This window comes from Lycorma delicatula, chromosome 1 (genome assembly GCF_047948215.1).
Source record: "Lycorma delicatula isolate Av1 chromosome 1, ASM4794821v1, whole genome shotgun sequence".
Lineage (NCBI taxonomy): Eukaryota > Metazoa > Arthropoda > Insecta > Hemiptera > Fulgoridae > Lycorma > Lycorma delicatula.
Window position 1 is genome coordinate 263,124,402 of NC_134455.1, and position 25,668 is coordinate 263,150,069.

General features: G+C 29.3%; 2 protein-coding genes across 7 annotated transcripts in view; one reads left to right on the plus strand and one right to left on the minus strand.

The window, feature by feature from the left end:
• LOC142331037 (thiosulfate sulfurtransferase/rhodanese-like domain-containing protein 3) overlaps window positions 1–9,472 on the plus strand; it is a 29,825-nt gene extending 20,353 nt beyond the window's left edge. For all 5 annotated transcript variants that reach the window (XM_075376664.1, XM_075376646.1, XM_075376656.1 and 2 more), the window contains exons 3-4: window positions 2,602–2,764; window positions 9,214–9,472. In XM_075376664.1, the coding sequence (XP_075232779.1) occupies window positions 2,602–2,764; window positions 9,214–9,271 (221 nt within the window). In that variant the 3' untranslated portion in view covers window positions 9,272–9,472. The remainder of the gene's footprint in view (window positions 1–2,601; window positions 2,765–9,213) is intronic.
• A 5,008-nt stretch (window positions 9,473–14,480) lies between these two features.
• The window catches only part of LOC142331060 (PEST proteolytic signal-containing nuclear protein-like), a 34,362-nt gene continuing 23,174 nt past the window's right edge, over window positions 14,481–25,668 (minus strand). Inside the window, exons 3-5 of one of the 2 annotated variants that reach the window (XM_075376706.1) lie at window positions 21,683–21,798; window positions 17,566–17,678; window positions 14,481–14,952 (exon numbers count right to left, since the gene is read on the minus strand). In XM_075376706.1, the coding sequence (XP_075232821.1) occupies window positions 14,903–14,952; window positions 17,566–17,678; window positions 21,683–21,798 (279 nt within the window). In that variant the 3' untranslated portion in view covers window positions 14,481–14,902. Of the gene's footprint in view, window positions 14,960–17,565; window positions 17,679–21,682; window positions 21,799–25,668 lie in introns of both variants that reach the window. The other variant, XM_075376714.1, reaches the window with a different exon arrangement.

The following is a 25,668-nucleotide window of genomic DNA, read 5'->3' on the forward strand; positions in this document are numbered from 1 at the left end:
CATTAGGAAGCTTGTGCAACGATGGACCAAGTGCATGAAATGCAAGGGAACTATGTTGAAAAATGATGTACATATAAGTTTCCTATTTGTATTGCAATAAAATTTATAACTATATTGCTGATAATAATTGACTTACCCTCATATATTTCATCAAAAGGGTGTGAATAGTCACTTCATAAATAGCAGTGCTGCTAATTTTCAAAAGTGGATTGGACAGTTTACTGAAAAATTATTATTTTTTTTGTTGTTAGTTGAGTGATTGCATAATGTTATAATCTTTGATTTATTAACATTGTTTTTTCTCCATATATATACCACTGACTAAATGTTGTATTTACACATTATCACACCTTCCTGTAATAATTTATATTTGTTTTTTGTTGTAAGTTTGAATCTGCATATAGATAAAAAATCATCCCCTAAGTTAAAACCTTAGTATTAAAGTACTTTGTTACAGTATTTTATTTTGTTCCAAGAGCTTTCATAATAACAGATTATCATCACTTATGTTAACTCTTCCCCTTCCAAAAATTCTTCTGCTGGTGCCTCTATTAGCCATTCCATACATACTTTTCAGGATTCCCTAATATTGATAAAATATTAGATTAACATGCCAAATTTTGTATATGAAGTTGGCAATCAAGCCTTGAAGAAAGTCAGTCCTTACAAAATTTTCACTGATAATTTGAATTTTACGTTTTAGGATCCAATCCAAGAATTTATGATTTACATACCTGTGGTCAGAAGCTTTAATTTATATACCGTTGTTTGTTCTTTCGACTGCGGTCCACTTTCTAACAACTGACCTGGTGTTGCTTGCTGGTGTACTTTAGGTTTTGCAACAATTGATTGTAATTTGATAACAATCACTGCTAATATCGTAATTTATGATTGATTTATATCATCAAATTATATATGCTTTGTGTGTATGTCATTTGAAAATACTGTTATTTTTCAAGTGTATTTTGAAAGTTTACAGTTTTAAGTCTCATTGGGTATTTTGAAATAGAATGCAAGAATGGCGGGAGTTAATTATTTCTCCCTACAGATTGCAGAGCCTGGACAATGTCCCTTGTTGCTGTATCTTTCTGTTATTGGGTGGGTTATTTTGGGTATTTTCTGTGATTCCTCCCCACTTTTATTTTATCAAATTCAATGATATTTGCATGAAATTTAATTGACAATGTCAATTTCAGTGGAGAGAACACATTTTTTAATTGAAAGAAATCAACTTTTGATCAGAAAACAGGTACTTTTTCGTTTCTCCCCCAAAAGTTTGCAAGTTTTTCACCGGGAAATAACTCAAAGTAGCAGGAAATATTGATAATAATAAAACCTGGTTGGAGAAATAACCCAGTAATCCGATATAACCATTTATTTATTTTTTAAATATAATCTTACCAAACTTAACCAACCCTTGTTAACCTTGAGCAATAACAGTAATATTTTGATTATATAAATAATAAACAATTGCAATAGTGCTGAAAGACCTAGCACAAAATATAAACATTCTTTATTAATCTCAACACCAAAGAAATAAGAAATACTTTTAGTGAAGTTCTTCCAGTCTGTAGTGGCATCACGGCTCTTTTCAAATTCTCGTTCAGCAAAACAGGTGGTAGCGTATTCCTGAGACCAAGCATAAGTGAATAAAATAATCCTATTGAATGACAATTTGCTACCTTCCAACCAAGTTCCCTTTCTGATTAGTTTTTCTTCATGACACTTTGTTTTTTACATATTCTGGTCTTTTGAATGATTCCTCTGTTTTGAAGAAGCCGGATCAATGTTTATAATAAGAGAAATGAATGTCACTTGAGACAACATGATGTGGACTAATCAACAACACTGAAGTAATCGATGTAATATTTCAAATCGTAATTATTCAGTAATCAGTATTTCTAAACAATGCTGGGGTCTTTTCTGTGATTCTCCCAAATAAAAAAATGATTTCTCCATCCCAAAATGAAGTGAATATCATATTTTAAGAATTTTCCTAATGATTCATAATGAAAAATATGTAAAAAATTACAGGGGGGAATAACAGAAATTTACTGTTATTTCCTCCCCACCAATTATCATCACTAAATGTTGTAAGATTTTTACAGGATAATTTGGTTTTGGTTTGATATCAATATAATTGATTAAAGGTTTTTTTAGTAAGTATATTTTTATATATCAAGAATGTTAAAATGTTGTAACAATTTTATAAAAATTAAAAATGGTTTGTTTTTAAGCCACATCTTAAAAACAAACCATTTTTAAATTTTCCAAACATGCTTCCAAAACATCTGATTAAAATTTTAATTATATTTAGCTATTAATGGAGTAACTGGTAGCAACTGGCTGATGTCTTGAACCAATCAGATTACTTTACCAAATACTTATCAGGGTTATATAACCTATTTCAAGACTATTAATAAAGTACTACCTGCAACTTCATAGAAAAAAAGAACTATTTAATAAAACAAAGGATGTTTTTGAATAAAAATTTAATATAATTTCTGAGAATTATTTTTAACTTCTTACAAAAAATATTTTATTTATTTTGATTTAACTATTTAATTGAATCATTAATTTGTATTGATATATTCCTTTCAGTGGGTGAAATATCAAAAGCTTTAAACATAATGAATGATGAAGAGTTTAAATGTACATATGGACTATCTAGACCATCTGTAGAAGATACTCTTATATTTTCATGTCGTTCTGGAAAAAGAAGCTTAATGGCTCTGGATGAAGCTCTTAAGTTAGGATATAAAAAGTAATTTGATTGTTTTTACATTGCTGAATTATATATAGGAGACAGGTTTATTAGAAATTTAAAAAAATCACATTTTGGATTATTTTTTGTTACATTTATCATTTATTTTATTTTCTTATTGACATTATTAATTCTAAACTGTGACCCTAACTTGACTGATTTCTTACCTAATCTTTATATTTGTTACATTTTATATTCCTAGTACTTTTTTCCTGTTTAGCAACTGGGAATCACTGTCAGGTGTTACTTCTGAGGATGATATCTATGAGTGTTAGTGAAGTGTAGTCTTGTACAGTCTCAAGTCGACCATTTCTGGTTAATTGAAAGCCAACCAACAAAGAACACTAGTATCCATGATGTAGTATTCAAATCCATTTAAAAGTAACTGCCTTTACTAGGATGTGAATATTGGAACCTCTCGACTTTGAAATCAGATGATTTGCGAAGATGTGTTACCACTAGACCAACCTGGTGGGTCATATTCCTAGTACTTGAAATTACTTTACACCTCTTCCCCATGGATCTAAGATTTACTTTTAATGGAGTTATATATTTTATACATGCACATGTGCACACATACATACACACACACACTTTATATATATAAATATATACACACATACAAGAAATTCTACATAACAAATTGAACAAAATATGTTTTATGAAAAAATGGATATTTCCCATTCATTTTCCTTCTGTCTGCCATTTTGTGTTGTTTTTTTTAAAGAAAATTTGTATCTCAAAATCAGCTTGAGGAATCATATTTTGTAGATATGTTTACAATAATTTTATCTAATTAATAAAAAATTACAACGTAAACAAGCTCACAAATTTCAGTATGACAGCATTGGTTTTAATCTTTTATATCCTGGTAAGAAGGACAATTTATTTAGAAAATTGATGACATAATGTATATTTCATCTCTACTACTGTTAAATAAATTATTTGAGTAACCTTACATTTTTTCATACTTTACATGCTAATGAAACGTACTGTAAACAAAATAACTTGGGAAATATTACATTAAAAAATAAGGCCTTTTATTTACTTAATTAAAATACCAATTATTAATAATTCATTGTTTTCAGTCATTTTACATATTTTCTCTTAACAGTGACCAAGTGAAGGTTGTTTTTCATTACAAAAAAATAGTAGGATTTAATTAATTCTATGCAGTTGCAATAAACAGTAAATTTATTTAAATTAAAACCAAATTTAAACACATTAAATAGACAAGCAGTTGTATACCATTTCAATTTTTCTAGAGCAAATGTTCAAAATGGCCTCCATTAATAGCAGTACTCTGAAGTACGTGGCCCATAACTTAACATTTATCTCACTCTTTCAGAAATCCCTGCTGTATTGAAAACCTTCAGTACTCTACTAAATATCTTCAACATTAATCAATGGTGTACTATAAGCCATACTTCTCAGGTGTCCCCAAAGGTAAAATCTATTGGGTTTACATCAGGTGATCTTGCAGGTAAAGCTATCGTTCCTGCATTACCAATCTACCTTCAAGGCAAATAATCACCTGAATACTGATTTACATTCATATTGTGGTGGAGAACAATCATGCTTAAATTACTCATTATTCCTAATTGTCAGAATAACTTTGTCCAAGTAATTCAGTAAAATGTTTTCTAGGAAATCGTTATAATTCTTGCCATTAACTGTTTGTAGTAGCAGGAAACTTTGATTGCCAGTGATTTCAAACCAAACATTATAGAAAATGGTTGTTGAAACATTGACTACATAATGACAAGGATTTTCTTGTCCCCTTTGAAAATGATGATTTCATTTCAGTTGAAACCAGCTTCATTAGTGAATCTACTTCAAAAATTTCTGTTTAGTTGCCAGTTATTGTAAAATTACCTCACAAAATGCTCATCCTAGCAGGCATCTATTTTCATAAATTGCTTGCATTCTTGCTACATAACATGGATGCTGCTGGTAGATTCACAGAGTTTTTTCAAACAGCCACATGATCAATTTGTTCATATAACAACCCTTTTTTTACTTAACTCTGAATTTTCCCTCAGTATGTTCCAATTACTGGATTTTTATGCTTTGTAGTCTTTGATAATCAGCTCTAAGAAGAAAATTAATTGTTTCTTTTTACCTTTCATACTGAAAAAAAATTTCAATAGACAAACAGCAATTAGAATACATTCTGCATACAAGTTCGGTGCACTTCAGCTTGCTTGAAGTTTGCCAATAACTGTATAAGATAGATGTTTATCATTTCAATATGAGAATAAACTTCCATTTTTAAAAAGTAAAACTCAGATTAAGAAAAACTGATGTCAAAACAATTTAATAATTAATTTCAAAAATATTACAATGAAAATACAAACAGTACAGATTTTTGTTATATCTGAATATATGAGGTCTGTTCAGAAAATAACCGAACATCTTTAATTATGCGCCAAAAGATATAGAGTGACATGTGGTTGGCATAACCTTCTCTTTAACCACATGTTCTCAGATCGTTCATATCTCGTTTAATTTTCTTCTTAGTGTTATGTGAATGCAACGTGTTTACATCTGAGTAGCGATTTTTGTAATTGTGATTTTCAGGAGTGACGGTACAATAAAGTTTTGTGTGAAACTAGGAAAAACTTTCACAGAAATATTTCAACTTTTGAAACAAGCTTACAGAGATGATGCTCTGGGTCGTACGCAATATTATGAATGGCTTTCGTGATTAAAAGCGGTCGCCAGTCGATCGAAAAGACCCTCAACCAGGAAGACCTTTGACATCGACTTGACTGAAAAATTGAACACGCCTCAAGTCGGAGCAATGTTTGTTCCTCGTTTGATGACTGAACATCAGTTGTTGGCAACTTCTTAAACAAGTCGATGACAATGAAAAATATTCATGCAAAGTATCATAATGAGGGAGTGAAACCCGGGAAAGTTCAGTCATCAAAAAATAGCACGTTCCAAAAATCGCTACTAACACTTAAAACATATTGCACTCAAAACAATAACACAAAAACTATATGATAACAAAAACTATACGGGGAACACAATATTGCCAACCATACGTCACTTAATATCTATCTACATTGGTGCACAATTAAAAAAGTTCAGTTATTTTCTGAACAGACCTTGTTTTAGTCAGGATATGGGGGTACTGAAACCCCATACATAATTGAAAATGAAAGGGACATAGTCTGGTTAGTACTGTATAAAAATGTGTGCATCTGTTTTTTACTTCCTTGTACGAAGTAAAGGAAGTATTGTGATCGCAGAAAATTTCGGTTTTCAGATTTCAACAGAAATATCCATTTTGACCATCCCTGAATCCATTTTAACTAGTTTAGGCATGACATCTGTTTGTAGGTATGTATCCAGTATAACTAAAAACAATTAGCCATAGTTGAAATTTTGGATTTAGGACTTGTAACATCTAGTTGTGCACCTCCCCTTTTGATTGCAATTGATTGAACCAAAAGTGTCCAAAGAAAACCAAAATCCAAAAAAAAATTGGCTTTTCTCTTAACTGCAGTAATAAGCCCTCATTATTTTCATTAGTTCCAGAGTTATAGCCAAATAATTAAAAGATTTAAATGGCAGAAAGGCTCCTGGAATAGACGGAATACCTGTAGAATTACTGCGCAGTGCAGGTGAGGAAGCGATTGATAGATTATACAAACTGGTGTGTAATATTTATGAAAAAGGGGAATTTCCGTCAGACTTCAAAAAAAGTGTTATAGTAATGATACCAAAGAAAGCAGGGGCAGATAAATGTGAAGAATACAGAACAATTAGTTTAACGAGTCATGCATAAAAAATCTTAACTAGAATTCTATACAGAAGAATTGAGAGGAGAGTGGAGGAAGTGTTAGGAGAAGACCAATTTGGTTTCAGGAAAAGTATAGGGACAAGAGAAGCAATTTTAGGCCTCAGATTAATAGTAGAAGGAAGATTAAAGAAAAACAAATCAACATACTTGGCGTTTATAGACCTAGAAAAGGCATTCGATAACGTAGACTGGAATAAAATGTTCAGCATTTAAAAAAAATTAGGGTTCAAATACAGAGATAGAAGAACAATTGCTAACATGTACAGGAACCAAACAGCAACAGTAGCAATTGAAGAACATAAGAAAGGGAGTCCGACAAGGGTGTTCCCTGTCTCCGTTACTTTTTAATCTTTACATGGAACTAGCAGTTAATGATGTTAAAGAACAATTTAGATTCGGAGTAACAGTACAAGGTGAAAAGATAAAGATTCTACGATTTGCTGATATAGTAATTCTAGCCGAGAATAAAAAGGATTTAGAAGAAACAATGAACGGCATAGATGAAGTCCTACGCAAGAACTATCACATGAAAATAAACAAGAACAAAACAAAAGTAATGAAATGTAGTGGAAATAACAAAGATGGACCACGGAATGTGAAAATAGGAGGAGAAAAGATTATGGAGGAAGAAGAATTTTGTTATTTGGGAAGTAGAATTACTAAAGATGGACGAAGCAGGAGCGATATAAAATGTCGAATAGCACAAGCTAAACGAGCCTTCAGTAAGAAATATAAGTTGTTTACATAAAAAATTAATTTAAATGTCAGGAAAAGATTTTTGAAAGTGTATGTTTGCAGTGTCGCTTTATATGGAAGTGAAACTTGGACAATCGGAGTATCTGAGAAGAAAAGGTTAGAAGCTTTTGAAATGTGGTGCTATAGGAGAATGTTAAAAATCAGATGGGTGGATAAAGTGACAAATGAGGAGGTATTGCGGCAAATAGATGAAGAAAGAAGCATTTGGAAAAATATAGTTAAAAGAAGAGGCAGACTTATAGGCCACATACTAAGGCATCCTGGAATAGTCGCATTAATTTTGGAAGGACAGGTAGAAGGGAAAAATTGTGTAGGCAGGCCACGTTTGGAGTATGTAAAACAAATTGTTGGGGATGTAGGATGTAGAGGGTATACTGAAATGAAACGACTAGCACTAGATAGGGAATCTTGGAGAGCTGCATCAAACCAGTCAAATGACTGAAGACAAAAAAAAAGCCAAATAAAATTTTAATTAATAAAATATTTGGATCTTAGAAGGCACGTCGATTTGAATCAGACTTCATCTCCTATTCTTTTTTTTTTAACTTAAATATATGAATTTATTAATAATTATTAATTTGTGATTGTAAAATTTTTTTACAATAAATAATTATTCAATAATAATTTTAAAAAAATATGATAAAAGATCAGAAGTTATTAGTGAAATAAAATTTTATGTGCTTTTAAAAATGTGTATATGTAATTTAATAGGCATTATTAAAAGGCCTATTAAAGTGTAAAGGTGTAATATATGTGTATGTAATAGATTTGGTGAAACATCTGATTATTTAATATAAATTGAAAATTATAATTTAGAATCATATTATTTTTGGATTTTCTAGTTTAATTTCTGTTTAATTTTATCTACATTAAAGTTAACTACTGAGTGACTGAAAAGTAGTCCCTCATAAGAACAACATATACACTGAGGCACACATGCCTAATCGTTGATAAATTGCAAAAAATTATTTTCTTTTAGTTCCTTACTCCTCAAATATTGTCTGACAATATTGTCCCTAAGTCAGAGTTGATCATCATTTCATTATTTGTTTTTTGTCATCAGTCATTTAATCACTTATGTCATTAACCACAGTCATTTAATCACTTTGGTTTGATATAATTCTTCTGATCTTAATTTGTGTATACGTTCTCTAGTTCTCAAGTTTTCTCTTTTTCATCATCCTCTTATTCTTTCCTTGGTCTTAACATTTTCTTCCTCTTTATATTTATCATCTTCTTTTAATCTTTACTCTTTCTTTGTTTGCAACATTTTCTTCCAGTTTTATTTTTTTGTAACTTTTCTTCTTTTTTTTAAAATTTAAACGCAATAGATTTATTAATAATTATTAACCTCTGATTGTAAAAAAATGCACAAAACATAATAAAAAAAAAAATCATAAGTTATTAATGAAATATATTTATGTACTTTTAAATATAAATAAATATGTAATTTAATAGGCGTAGAAGGAAGTCATGTAGTGTCCAGTCAGATTTTTTTTTGTAGTGTCCACTGAGACAGGACACACATGTACCTTGACAGGCTTCAGAACTTTGCTGTTCCTCAGATTTCTGCAGGCTTCTGTTTCCAACAAGATTTGCTTCCCCACCTTTCATTGAAATGTTACCATATTCTTGAACTCTTTCCCCAGATATTGGAGGTCTAACTGCGTGGTCACCTGCTCTCTAAATATCACTTTGGACATTTTTGCTTGGGGATTTATTAAAAAATGTGTGTATCAAAGAAAAGTTCAGATTTGAACAATTTAAAATAGAGAATTGTTAAAACTATTGAGCTAATAACACTGGATTAGTTCACTTATTTAGTTTTCATTAAAAAAAGAACTGCAGAAATTTCTATTTTTTCTTTGTTTCTATGTTTCAGCTCACTTAATTTTGCTGGAGGGTGGATGGAATGGGAAAAAAACATATCTCCCAAATAATTCTGCTTATTTAGATTGCACATAATAAGCAGATAATATTTTGTTTACTTTTGATATATGTTATGTATTCATGACTATACTTTTTTTGTAGTATTATAGAACCTAGTAGTTAATGTACTGTTACAGCCACATTATGTATAAAAATAAAAGAATTAAAATTTATGTACAAAATTAAATTAGAATTAAACGAAGTTATCCAATTATACGTTTTTCTTTTCATCCAATTGACAAAAACAAAAATCAAAAATATACATTGCTTTTAAGTATAATTGCAACACTTTTAACATATCTTTATTAATTAAAGACTCTATTAGTTATAAAGTAGCAATAAACCAACAAACAATGATAGACTCTCATTATTACAATTCAAACCACCCAATTTTATCTAGGCTCTATGCCACCTATTTTTAGATGTATGATCCACAAATTACTCAACCTACCCATGAAGTAACTATTATTCACACATTCAAAAAATAAATAAACAAAAACTGAAAAACTAATTCACAAATTAAAAGATCTGATACAATAACAAAACAAATCATTATAATAAAGCATAAGCATCAACCAGTCATAATATCGCTGAAATACATAAACTCTTCACCTGCAGAGTTTTCTACATTGGTTAAACGCAAAACGATTTCAAACAATGATATAATGAACACATTTAAACCCTTTCTCTAATAACAAGGGCTCAACATTCACCAACCATTTCACAAACACAAAATAACAATAAAAATCAATGCTATGGAATACAAAAATTCACAATAATTAACTAAATAAACTGACAATCCATAACCAGCACACTGATCACATTCTGGATATGTGTCTAACAAATTAAAAATAAAACCTGTCATCAACTGACTCCAGGGTGAGAACAGCAGCACCACTCATTAAAGATGATTACAAGGGTGTGTGAAACCATGCTTATGTATTATTAATATAATATTGTCTTCAAGTCAAGAAATCTTTTAAGATATTTTTATATATTACTTGATTAAAATATATATATATATATATATATATATATGTACCTTAGCTAATAGAATTTAAAAAGCACCCTAAATTTAGTAGATAATTTCTGGTATAGTATAATTTATTTATTGTAAATCTGTAAGTCATGCAAGTATATATATATAATCAGTATTTTTCAAGTTCATCCTATTTTGAAAAATGAATATAAAAAGTTAAATAGTAGCTAGTTACAACAATTTATTGAATAATCCAAATATGTAGTAAAACACCGTATTTTGTATTATAGTACCTCAATATTGTAATTAATTACATAAGCATTTATTTAGCTTTATAAGTATGGTATTTTATCTTTAATCACAGCAATTTTTCATGACTAAACAGTGTGTCTTGTTAGCTTTTTATGTTGCTGTCAAATTGTTATCGTCAGATTCACCCGAGTCCAACTCATTTACGTCACTGTGGTGCAAAGTATGTTGTCTTCAGAACCATTCAATGAATTCGACAAGCAGCACTTAAAGAATGACTTAAGCTTTCATTCCAAGCTTTCAAAATCCATTCTACAGTTGTAGTTGCTGATGCTAGTTTAATTTTGCCACTTGGGTTAACGAGATAGTCATTTTCAGTCAGTCATGAATATGATCTTTAAAAGATTTATTAACCCCCAACATCTATGGTTGTACTTGACACTTGTCATACCTCCAGGAATTACAATTAAATCACATTTTCCATTAGACCTTCTTATTTTAATGTTGTCAGACAAATGATCACATTAAGCACCCAACACTAACATACTGCTTCATTTCAGAAGTCCACCTGGTCTAATACGTTCCTATACATGTCCTAACCAATCTTGCATTAGATCCCTTATCATCCAGGCATTCTCTTGAGCTCAAACAATTACACCATCACTAGTTTATCATCAGTTTTCCTGTTCAGAATTAAATACAGTGATAATTTATTTCTGTCAGCAGCAGCACTCAACATAATAGTTGCTCTTACTTTCTCATATCCAGTTTTTGCCATTACTTGTTTTTTTGTCCCTTCTCACTCACTTAAGGTGTAATTTGATGGCATATCAAAGAACACAGCAACTTAATCAGCATTACCAATTTGACTGAGACAATATTGTTTCTTTAATTATAGATCAATTACATAACGTTGATATTACACTACTTTATGCTTGTAATCTGATTGTCTTCTCGCAAATGGAGATTCTGCAACATAATGACAGACATTGCCTTTTCATGAATTTCTCCCACCATCCGCGCAGTTGGCTTTAAATTGAAGACCATTCATTATTTCTGGCAATTTCCCTGGCGTTTAACATCAGTCCATCTCTTGTCACTGGAGAAGACCTTTTTTTTGTGGAATTCATGGAAATACACCAAATCAGCAGCATCTATTTCCGGATATTTTGTGTTTTGGTCTTAAAAAAACATTTTTTCATCATTACACACAAAGCATTTCTGTTTCATACTGCGCCACCAGTGCACATTCACTTAATTTACTGAGAACTGTTTACTGGCGGCACAATTTCAGATCTGTTCAGCACATAAAATAATGTTGCATTTAAAGTCTGCATCATATGTGCAACCCTTTTCCATGATGATGAAATTGTTAGAAAAATACAACAAATAGATAGAATGGAACAGTTATGAAAAAAGCAGACTGTATTTATAACTACAGTAGTATACATTACGCCTATTCAACATCAAATGGAGGTTGACAGGAAACGTGAAAAAATATTTGTCATCATGCATAGACCACATACAAATTCTAGAACAATGACTCATCTTAAAATTATGATATCAACAGTGATAAACCTGTTGAGATGTAAAGCTCTTTATGAGAGCTTTCATCTTTTTGGAAATTTGCCATTCAAATGGCATTAGACCTAAATTGAAGACACATCTGACATTTTAACCATTGAATCTGTAAAAGAAGGTTCGTCTTAAAAATTTGAAGTGTATATATAATGTATATATATATATATATATATATATATATATATATATATATATACACACACAAACAGTATTAATTTTAATAACTCGCATTCTATTTTTTGATAGTCATAACTTACAAATGTTTATTGGATATTAAGTAATTCATCAGTTTAAATATAAATTTGCTAATGAAATGGCACAATTGCTACAAAAACTCTGATAAATGTATATGATAAATGAAGAAAGTGGTAAGGTTAGTTATTATTAAAAGTGTTTCTAAAACGTATTTTTAATTTAATAAGTATTAAATTAACACTTATTAATTTAATAGTATTTTTAATTTTTTATATGCTCATCTGATGTAGTTATTATGAAAATGGTTTTGGTAATTTTTAAACATTGAAAAACCCCAGCAAGTAAGTTTTAATAAAATAATTTTAAATAGATAATCATAATGACAACAGACAGTTTTCTGTTGTTTTCACACTAAACTGAAAATTCTTTTTGGTTTGTAGATTCAGTAAGTACACTAATAACCACAATGCCCTGGATAAAATCCACATCTCTGCAATTACATTATGCACACATTTGGGGTGGGCAACAACATGATACCTGTGCTTTCACTTCTACCTGTTAATTTTGGCTTACACTTTCTTTTCTTTCTCAAAAACTAAATACTTTGTACCAGACTATTTTTTAACATTGCCTTATTTATACCTTATCCGTATTCTTCAGAGACTGTCCTAAAAGTCATCTTTTATTATCTTGGCCAGAGAACTCCCTATACTGAAGTGTACTGAATTAACAATGATACTAAAGGAGCTAAAACTGAACATAAATTCTTGCTGTTCACAGACAGCATGATTTGTAATTATATCATTCAAATAATTAATGATGCCTTGTAATACTGAATACATTGTCCAGTTAGCAATCACCTTGAAACTTCACCACATCTGTAGATTCACACTCTGTTTAAAAACAATAAAATCCATATTTAATATTGTTAACAAAGTTAACTTCAGTAGAAATTGTTAATTAGCTACAAATATTTTATGGGTTGTGTGTCCTAACAACTTACTCAGCATAAATGCACGTAGAACCTCCTCCCAGTATCCATAGAACAGACACAAATCCAAACATAAAAGTCACCCCACAAACCATAAAATGACATCATAGAAACATTAAACTATAAAAATCAAGAAAATACTGTTTAAATAGCTAGAGTTCAAAATATGAAACTGAACATTATTGAAAGAACAAAAAAACCAACTCAACTTTAAAACTGAAAAGTTGTCTTCTTTGAGGTTTATTAATACACTCAATGACAAGTTTCTAGAGCTCCTCACCAATTTTACCATCCGCAGTGTATCAGTATTCTGTTGACTACCCTTCTCAAGAAATTCTGAGTATTATGTTGCATTATAAGTCAATTCTGTAAGTCTGGTGCAAGAGACCAATCATCAAGGAGTGCAGTTTGTTTGGCAATTGGTGATGTATGAGTTGTGTGAACTCTTAATTTTCTCAATACAAAAACAAAGAGAATTTCAGTCTCCAGATAGGAATACAGAGAGCTAACCACGTAAAATTGTAATTAAGAACACTCAGCTTTATAATTTCACCATTGCCAAAGTTCCTTATGTCCCTAATACATCACAAATATATTACACTTTAGTAGCTAATCTCAGATCTACTTTAGTAAAACAAACCTTGTCATAACTTTGTTTAGTTTCAGTTCTAACTCAGATTTCAACAGAAATATCCATTTTCACCATCCCTGAATCCATTTTGGCTAGTTTACGTGACATCTGTACGTATGTATCTTGCACAACTCAAAAAAGATTAGCCATAGAATGTTGAAATTTTGGATTTAGTACTGTTGTAACATCTATTTATGCAACTCTCCTTTTGACTGGAATCGACTGGATCAAAAGGGTCAAAAATAAAAAAAATCTGGATTCTGGACTTTTTCTTAACTGCGTAATCAGCCCTCATTGAGGGATTTTCAATAATATATCATAAGTGGTACTTATTTTCATTGGTTCCAGAGTTATAACCAAATAAAATGTTAATTAATGAAATATTTGGATCTAACAAGAGGAAGGCACATCGGCTCAAATGTGACTTCATTTCCTTTTTTTTAACTTCTTTTTTTTATTTAAATATATTGATTTATTAATAATTGTTAACCACTGATTGTAAAAAATGTTTCACAATTATAATCTAGTAATAAAAAAAGAAAATATGAAATAAAAAATCAGAAGTTATTAGTGAAATAAAATTTTATGTACTTTTAAAAATGTGTATATGTAATTTAATTTAATAGGCATACAAGGAAGTCATGTGGTGTACATGATTTTTTTTATTTCTAAGAATCACTACCTCATGTTAAACGTACACAATTAACAATACTATATGCAAATCAAACATACAAGACATCATCTCATAAATCTTAATTCATTTGATGTTAATTGAAACTAATTTGTCAGTGAAATAACAAAAAAAAAAAAGTAGTTACAAAATATTATGATGGTAATAGTAATGTAAAAAATTAACTTACTAAAAACCCAATGACTTACCTTAATTCCAAAATTAATCACACCATTAATAATATTACACCATTTCCAAATTGGTTCCATAAGTAATTTTTACTACACACTAAATTAACACATTATCTAACACACAACATATTTAATTTCTTTCCAACACTATTTCTTCAACTCCACTCAGCATGTCCTCCTCTTGTCATCACTGTTGTCCATGGATCTGTAAACTGAAATCAGTTTCATGTAATTTTACAACAAAACGCTCTGAAATTTCTTCTAACATCAGTTCAAGTTTTAAATAATTTGTCTCACAGTTTTATAAACTGCCTTCCAGAAGTTCATATTTATTAATCTAAATTTTTCTTTCACCGCTTCTACTGTCTTCTAAATTGATTATTACATTCTTTTGGCAAATGTAATTTTTAACATATGCCCAGGCATTTTTCATATCGTTTAACTCAGGATGACAAGGAGGTAATGAGACAACAGTATGTCTTTTCAGCGAACAAAGAATGTATTTTGTACGTTTTAAATTGCAGTTTATGTAGTTATGATATAGTTTGTTAGTGTTTTTATTAGTAAAAATACAGTACTGATATTTGGGAAGCTAGTTTTACTCAATAGCTTTTTGAAGTGTAAAGGATTCAATGAGTATTATCAGCTAAGATTCTAATTTCTTAGCTTATAACATGATCGATAACTTTACTGAAATTAATCTCTTTAGAATTCATATAATTCCTCTGTACTGTTAAATTATATTAAATAAAGCACCTAGTACAGAATATTGAGACAAGACATATCTTACCTTAATTTTTCATGAAAGTAATTTCACAGGATCCATCCTCAATTATGATTGAAATAATTCTGTTATTACATTATAAAAATACTAAATAATGATAATCGTTTATTAATTTACAGGACTGCTGCTGTCTGTTGTAGTTTTTATAAGAACATCTCCCTCAAACTCTGTCTGATAATTTATCAAATTAAAATTTTGTTTGTTTTTGTGTATGTAATATTTTTCTAATATATTCCTATATATATTAATTTTTTATTATCTTTATTAATTTCTAATATTTATAAATTTATATTAAAGTCAGAAATAGAATGTTTTTTTTACTGTTTATTAGACGGTCTACCATATTAGATATATCTAATTTATTATTTTTGTAATTTCTATAATGATCAAGAAATCTAATTTTAAAGGATCTATTTGGTTTTCAGTTATAAATAGCATCATAATCGTTACATTTACTTTTATAAACTCCACACAGATTGTTTATTTTATTATTGTTTTTTTAATATTTTATTATTTGGTTATTAGCTATATTTTTTCTCTTTTGTGCCTTAGTATGTATTTGCTGTAACGTTATATAGTGTTTTGATAAGTAGTATCATATCCATTTTCAACCGCTATATGTTTTATGTTGTTTATTTCATTATTTGACTTTTCTTTGTTATTATGTGTAACTGATGCTCTCTTAATCATATTTGTATATATGTTAATTTTAAGGGACCAAGGGTGATTTGATATTTATGAATATTATATTACTAGATGTAGGTATTTTTTATATACTGATGTTTCAATCTGGTTGTTCTTGTTTATTTTGATATTGGCATCAAAATAATTTAACATTCTATTATTAGATGTTAACTGTTTATTACTGGTTCTACATAATAAGAATATCATCAACATACTGTGTCCATATTAAAACATTGCATGTGTATGATTGATGTCATGCACTGATTTACTCTCAAAATCCTGTAAATATATTTCTGGTGATTTAGAGAGTGACACCAAATATACATACTACATACGAACATCTGGAAAATTTCAATCAGGATTTTAGGGTTCCTTATGTATCAAAATGTAAAGATCTGATGAAAACCGCTTACACCCCAATTGGACTGATCACAATACTTTCCCTTCTAAACTATATCCTCTGTTATAGCACTAGACGGAAAAGTAATGTACAGTTTATAATATTTTCATTGAAATAATTTTGGCCTGAGTATTATCAGTTGATCATATTACAAATAAAATACGTTTTATAAGAAAAATATTTAATGTAAGTGAATTAACTATTACCTTACAACCATTATATAATTCAGACAAGTAATGAAAAGTTTTCTAGTAAAGTAACCTAAAAAACTCATGAAGTAGTTAAAAAAAAACTAAGTGGTTACACATACTACAATTTAATTAATTATATTAATGATAAAAATTACATGTACTTTGCCAATGATAAATTTAAACATAACACATTATTTTTACATATCATTTACTCTTATACTGATGACATAAATTACCACGCATATTTACACTGTGATATTAAATTTATTATCTCATACACAAAACTGCAGCTCAAAGCCACTGAAAAATTAATTTTATAGGTCATAGACTAAATTCAGAGATTATTACAGCTGGAATATTACATTATTTTAATAATTTGTTTAATATTCATCCACAAAATCTGATCATCAATGGGTAAATAAAAAAAAATATAATAAAATTAAGCAATACAATAATTTGTGAATTATATAAAGAAAAGCTGGAAAAGCTCTTAACATAAATATACTTATATTCCACTTAAATGAATTAAATTCATAAAATTCTTAATGTATATACACATAATCAGTTTTAAACATAAGTTTTTTTTATAATAATAACAAAGAAAATTATAATTCAATCATGAACACATAATTAGGATAAGAGTACACTGTAACCATTGGAATAAGGCATATATTATTTAAGTTCTACCTAAAATCATATATATTTATTTATTTGTTAAATTTAAATAACACCACCTCTACTTTCTTGGTTCATCATCACCTGAATGTTCTAAAGTAGCTTTCTTCAGTTTCTTTTCAAACACATACTTTGCATCACAAAATCCCTGTTTAGTTTTTCCAAAAGAGTTTGGTCCTGCTGATGTAGGAGTTTCTCTGAAAATAATAAAATAAATTAGAATGACTTTTATTCAGAGGACTGCCACTGCAAAATCTTAAAAATGCAATTGACCATATGATTATAATTTCTTGTAGTAATACCTATTTCTGGGAAAAAATTAAAATTTATTAACACTAAAAGATACCCACAACTATACTGAAATTGTACCACTGTAATAAAAACAATATGTATAATTTTCTATTAGCATGTCAATTAGATTGAAGACTAATGAAATATTGCTGCCACCCAAAAGACGCCATAAATCAAACTGTACCATCAGCTCCTATTTATTTATTTACTGCTCTGCAGTAATGCAGGTCATAGGGAAAAGTGCCATTATGACCAAAATAATTATAAGATAAGAAATGATTATTCATATAATTAAGCAATGTTACAATAAATATATCCTAATAATTTCTTATAAAATTAATTACTACTATAATAGCGGACTCCTTTCAGAAGTACTTAAACGATGCTTAGAAATTTGGAAATTTATTCTTCAACACTATACCAAGCTTACAAACATAATGAGATCATATTTCTCTGACCTCAGTACTAATATAAACTAAAAGCTTTAAAATATATAAGCTGGATAATACAAGAGCTTTTAAGAAAAGAAACAAAGGTCGATAAGGTTCAACATAGCTTAATTAATATTTTCTTAAAAATAATTTAAATAATTTCTTAGAACCAGAGATGCACTTTTATTTTATGAAGAGCTTTCTCAAAAGATAATACCATATAATAAAACAACTGGATGTAAGCATAACATATCACCATTCTTTTCTCAACTGAAGAAAAGTGGGTTAACAAACAAAGTTTGTTTGATAAGTGGGTAACAAACAAAGCAAAAGAGGAATAATTTATGTCTCTGCATGTATTCAACATGAACCCATAATTTAACCTTGATATCCTTTAGATGCAGAAAATAATGACAGTCAAAGATATCATTAATTATAAATGGATTACTTTATTTATGAACCAGCAACCTTAATTATTTATTTTTATTTACTAATTATCAATCACCGGTTAGAAAACTATACTTAACATCTAATAAAAGGTTTTCAATGATGCATTCCATTTCTGTTATAGTAGCAATCTTAATCAGCACTGTAGTGGCATCATAAAAAAATAATAAAATATTTTTATTGACAGCTTGGAGCAAGTAATTAATACAGATTCCGGAAAAGCATGACTGAAAATAGACCTTTGTGGTAAGTGTTAAATGATAGTGGACAATAGAGTAATGCCTCCAACTCTTCAATATTATACACTGTTTACCGATCATTTAATAAGAAGTGAAGCTGTTTAAGATATTAGTAGAAAATCACGCCTTACAACAGTAAAGACTGATCCAATTATTTAAGTTTTTATCGGAAAAGAAACCAGACTCAAATTCCTGTTTACATTTATAAGGCCAACCATGAGAGGAATTATTCATTGACAATGTCTGTAAAACTGATACTGTTTTATACAATAAGTGAAATTACTTGTGAAGTCCTCATTCAGAAATGAGGACAAATCCTGCTGCTGGACTCTACTGCAATCAGAAATGAAACATGAGTTATCATCAAACTCCTAAATTGGAAACTATCATGTTATACACAAACTTCTCCAAAACCAAGAAATTCAAAAGTGACTTCAACAAAAAAAAATAATGGTTCAGTTTTTAAGATGGAAGAGATGTCCTAGAGACTGCATTTTTCAAAAAGAAACAATTACTGTGATGAATAGTCTGAGACACCAAGACAACTTCAACAGACTATTCAAAGCAAAATGAGGGGAATACTGAACACTTCTAGCTTCATCTTGCTCAACAGTTGAAAATGAAATGTTTTAGATCACCCACTATGTAGCTGAAACCTCATACAGAATGATTTTTTCTTGTTTCTTCAGCTGAAGAAACATCTCGCTAGAAAAAACTGTCAACAACAATCGGATAAAAGAAGAGATATGATTCAAAAGAACAATTACATGATTACATAAAATGCCGATTCTCAGACTTAACAAGTACTTAGACAGCAGCAGTGATTATGAATGAAAAATATTTTCAACATAATTCCCACCTACATTTAGGCTTGTACCATCTTGTATCATCTCAGAAATTTCTTATTTCAGTAGTAAAGAATTGTTCCCCTTGTTGTCAGAGCTATTCCTGTACCATATTTTTTTACCTACCCGTTGTTGCTGAACTTAGTACCACATTACACCTCTTTGAAGGGCCCAAACAAAAAAAATATCAGATGATGCGAGATCGATACCATAAGGTGGATGCGGCAACACCTTCCAACCCAACTTCTGAATCGCTTTCCATATCTTCTGAGCAGCGTTATTAAATAAAAGAATTACACCTATTGAGAGAAAACCAGGATGTTTCCTTCTTATTGCAAGTTTCTCTTTATTTTGTAGCAATAATAATTCCTGTTGATTTCAATTGTTCTTCCCAATAATATCAATATACTGGGCCTTTATGTATACTGGGTCTTAAAACACTGTTAGCATCATTTTATCAGCTGTCACACAGGTTCTTAATTTTTCCTGGCAGACAAACTCAAATGTTTTCATTCCGTACTTTGAAATTTGGATTCTAGCTCAAAAAATGAATCCTAGTTTCATAAGTTACTAAGCAATCTAACCCATTACTTTCCACTAAATATCACTTTTTAAGTTCTGTATGAATGTAAATTCAGGTATCTGTGATTTTCAGTTAATTGTCTTGGAACCCATCTTTTATTGGTTTATATACATATAAATAATCTAATGTGCACTTTAATTAACAAATATATTAAATAGGTAAATAGTATATTAACTATGTGTACTCAGAAATTTTATACTACATGTATATAGTTTTTTATCATTAACTCTGTATATTAATCTTTTAAACTGTATTACTAGTATTACGTTTTACTCTTTACTAATATCTTTATTTGACTGAAAATTTACATCTCAGTGCTGTAAAATTTTGTAGACAATTTACCTAACATAAAAATGAAAGCAAATAATCAAAAGGAACAAAGTGAATAGTAATTAGCAAATAAAAAATTTACCATAAAATTTAGTTTAAAATTCTCATAGACTTAAGAAATGAACAAACAATATGATTAACACTAAGTTGACATTAAAAAATTATATGCTACTTTTAATATGAAAAATAAGTACAAATATTGCACTACATATTTTACTATAATACTTTTAATTTTTCCCAGCAACCCCCACAATCCAAGGAATTATAGGCATAAGTATGGAGTAACAATTTTTTTTAAACATTTAATAAATTTTTGGATTTTCTTAAATTTTTTAACTCTTTGTCTCTCTAAATAATAAAATTACATACTTTCTTTTTATACTGCATAAGAAGCTCAACCCTTGCTTAGTATACCATGCATCAAAATAGATTAAACCTCTACTGTCAACTAATACATCACACTTGCACAATTCCAGCACATAATAATTTGGATTAAAAGGATTAATAATAAAGTCATAACAAAACAATTTACTTTGTTTTCAATACTAGATACAAAATTTACATCAGAATTCATTCAATGAAATAAGAAAACATTTTTAATTTCAAACCTCTACATCTTTATATGTATCTTAAACCAATCATTATCTCAAATAAAAATATAATTTACAAAAATATCCAAATTTATATATTACTTTTTTTTCACCTCCTAATAAAAAGTGTGTTCTTGAACTTTTTTGAGCATATATGAATTTGACAGTTTTGAGTTTTTATAATGATTTTAATGCCAACAACACCAATGAAAAATCAAGATAATTTTGTTAACAAAGTACCATTTTGCATCATTTCTGGGTACAAAAAAAAAGAAAAAATATATTTACAACGCAGATGTAAATTGGTTGGTCAAAATGGAATGTAGTTTTCTTCTTATTAATATCTATCAGCACAGCAGAATACTAAATGATATGAGTTGTATAGCTCTTTTATCACTGAATAATCACTGAACTCTATAGTTCAACAATAAAAAATAACTATTACCTTCCAATGTTGCGCATTCTCATTCGAGCTTCTCGAGGCATCTCTTCCTCTTCCTCACTATCTGAATTAAAGACACTTTGTAAAGGTGTCTTTAAGCTTGTAACAACATTGCTTTTCTAGAAAAAAGAATATGCATGGTTAATACAATCATTACCTTTTTTTATTAAAAAAAGTACATGACTAAAAAGAGTTGTTTTTTTATGATTAAATTTTTTCATATGACTTACAACTTACTCAAAAAATATTCTGTTTAACTGTAAATAGTTTTTAATACAGATTTTAAAATTCAGCTATCCATCATTTAAATATAATAAACCTGAGTTTTACATTTTTTAACATACTAAAATAGAACTTATTTAATTATGACTGAAGTTGCAAGAATTGTTTAAGCAGATAAATTAAACTCACCTGATCTAAATTTAATTAAATATTTTCTAAGAATCAGAGATCATAATTACATGAATACATTAAATATTTGCAAGTCTACCGCTTAAATGTTTTTTACAAGTATAAAATGTTTTTATTTTTAAACTTAAATAACCTATCAAATGTATACTTTTAAAAGATTTCAATGAAATAAATGTAATTTAGTGGTAAGTAATCAAGAACACATTCTGATTGTAGATCAGCACAGTAATTGAGCATAACAATTTTTTTTATATTAAAGGTTTACGTATGGTTTATAAATATTAATTTCTATACCATAAGTATTAGCCTAGTTAATTTCTATCACTATGTTATAAAGAACACTGAAGAAATATTTATGAATAATTTTTATATGCTAATTCATTTTTTAAAATATGAATATTTTCTATAGTACCTTTACATATAAGTTCATTTTACACATTTGTTCTACACCTTATATCATCAAAAAGTAACAAGAATTTTGAAATTTTGCGAGTTCTATTAGTCAGATTCTCAGGATTTTTTGTTGTTGTATTGGCAAATATGTCTGAAAAGTATCTGTACATTTTTAGCCATATTGGATGTTTAGTCTGTTGTTAGCTGTCAAAAAGATAACATGTGTACAATTGGCGATTTTTTATTTGTATAAATGGATCAGAGAATTTGTATTAAATTTTGCTATAAGAATGTAATAAAGTGTAGCAATGTTTTAAAAATGTTAACTATTGCTTTTGGTGAGTCTGCTATTAATAAAGCAAGGGTTTACGAGTGGTATCAGCATTTCCAAGAATGTCATGAAGACATAGAAGATAATAAGTGCCCAGACACCCCAGCACATCAACCGATAAAAATATGGAAAAAGTGAGAGAAATGATTATGAATGATCGCTGGAATCACAATCAGAGAAGTTGCTGATGTTGGGATATACACTGGCTTATGCCATCAAATTTTTTGATGTTTTGGTATGAAACTTGTGACAGCAAAATTTGTTCCAAAATTGTTGAATTTCGAACAAAAACAGTGACAAATGGAAGTTGCTCAAGAGTCGCTAAATGAAGTCAAAAATGATGCAGAACTACTGAAATGTGTCATAACAGGTGATGAAACATGGGTTTACGGATATGAAGTCAAAACTAAGGCTTAATCATCCCAGTGGAGGCATTCTGGATCACAAAGACCAATAAAAGCTCAAGAAATACAGTTAAATGTGAAGGTTATGCTCACCGTGTTCTTTGATTTTAACAGCCTGGTGCATCATGAGTTCTTGCCACAAGGTCAAACAATCAATAAGGAGTATTATCTAAAAGTTCAACGCTGTCTGTGTGAAGCAGTGCGAAATAAACACCCGGATTTGTGGCAAAACGACTCATGGCTTTTGCACCACGATAATGTGCTCACACTTCATTGCTTGTTCATCAATTTTTGGCCAAAAACAACACTGTAATGATATCCCAGCCACCATATTCACCACACATGGCTCCATATGACTTTTTTCTATTCCTAAAAATAAAGGGAACCTTAAAGGGCCGTCATTTTACAAGCATAGATGAAAGGTGAATAGCTGAAAGAGGTAAACACTATTCCAAAGATCGAGTTCCAGAAGTGTTTTGGAGATTGGAAAAAGCGCTGGTATAAGTGTACAACATCTAATGCAGACTATTTTGAAGGGGTAACATTAATGTAGAAGAATTAATATAATTCTTTCCAAAAATCAAAAGTTCTCGTTACTTTTTTAATACACCTCGTATATGCTGAATTCATTTTTCAGTGCACTATAATATAACTATTATGAAATCCAATTCAGAATTAATGTCAGCAAACTATAAGATTAATTATTTTTGAAAAGCCCACATATGATTACACACAGTCACAAAATCTCTCATTAGTATGCATATACTCTTTCTCTCTCTCTCATATATATATATAAATATAAATAGAGGGGCATCACTACTGCCCCCTCTGGCAAGTATGAGACAACTTGACAGAGAGGCGACAGTGCTACCTCTATAATCTTTAAAAGAGTTTTTCGACACCTCCCATACTTCAAAATCATTTTATTAAATAAATAAGAATGTGTTTTATGAATGATTGTTTCATACTAGTAATCCTAAATCCTGAATAAAAATGTAATCCTATGCACAAAACAATTTTTTGATTAGCGTTCTTGTTTCTTTATTGGAGCGCATTAAAATGTTGGATACATTTTTTGATACTTCAATCTCTTTTGGCGGACCAGTCAAGTATAATCAATGTCCTGCATGTTTTCAATTGAAAATAAATAGAGTAAGAATGTAGGTTACTTGGTCGATTCCATTCTTTCTACAGGGATCCCATTTCAATATGAGATATGTTGTTTTTATCCTATAACAAATTCTATGAGATGAATTCAGTACGACATAAAACACTAATAAGAATACTTTTTAAAAATACGTTGCAATAAATTTTGTTCATCACATGTCTTTCACTGAGATCTAGGACATAAATAGTTTGCATAAAAACATTAGCTCGACGTAAATATGTTAAGGCATAAAATTATATATAGAAAAAAATTCCTAATATTGAAATATAAAAGAAACTTTATGTAGTAGAAAAATGATCGAATGAAAGTTTAAACTGACAAAATGTGTTTTGATTTCATTTTTGCATAGAGCTGAAGATGGAATTGTCGATCGAGTTCCATGTGGATAAGTCATACTTGCTCCTAAATAATAGTTTTTGTAAAAAAAAAGAATGATCACTAATTTTGAAAATAAATTCGGAGACAAATCTCTGTTTTGAAAAAGTGTAGCTGTATGCGTGAACAATGTTCAATATAAATATTAAAATAATCATGAAAAATGCTTGATGATATATATATATATATATATATTTTTAAATTAATAATGTTTTAAATTTAAAAAAAAAATCTTTATTGACTGAATAAATATTTGTTCTATAGGTTTTAATGTATTAAATTTTATTTTAATATGTAAATGTAAAGAAAAAAGAAAAATTTTAAAGAAAATATTACCGAAGATGGGCTTATGCCTGAAAGCGCTATAATGAGCAAAAAACAGTAAAGGTAAGAATGTTCTTTAATTCTGTCCTTTGTGGAGTGGCAGAAAAAATATTATATTATATGATTAGCTAATGTGTTCATATATACATATATATATAGAGACAGAAAAAGATTTATACACACACACACACACAATGTATATAAATATATATACACACATAGATAGGTAGGTAAGATAAATGGAGAGGTATATTCAGAAGGTATCCAAAAACTACATACCATGAAAAGATATCTATTTTGGAATGGCTACCAGCTATTCTGCTATATTCATCATGTCTTTGCAGGAGTCTTTCACAAGGAGCCTGCTAAACTTGAATTCTGTGCTTAACTAACAATAAATCCTGGGTTGGACAAAATATGTGAGTACATCATCATGATACAGCTTCACTTGCAAGATTTCTAAAATCCTGTTTTCTAGCATTGAACTGCATTATGAAGACACCAGGTAAAACTGGTCTTCTAATGCACATTTTAGAAGCCAACTCCATGCTAGTATAGAAAAACCACTCTCTATCACTTTCAC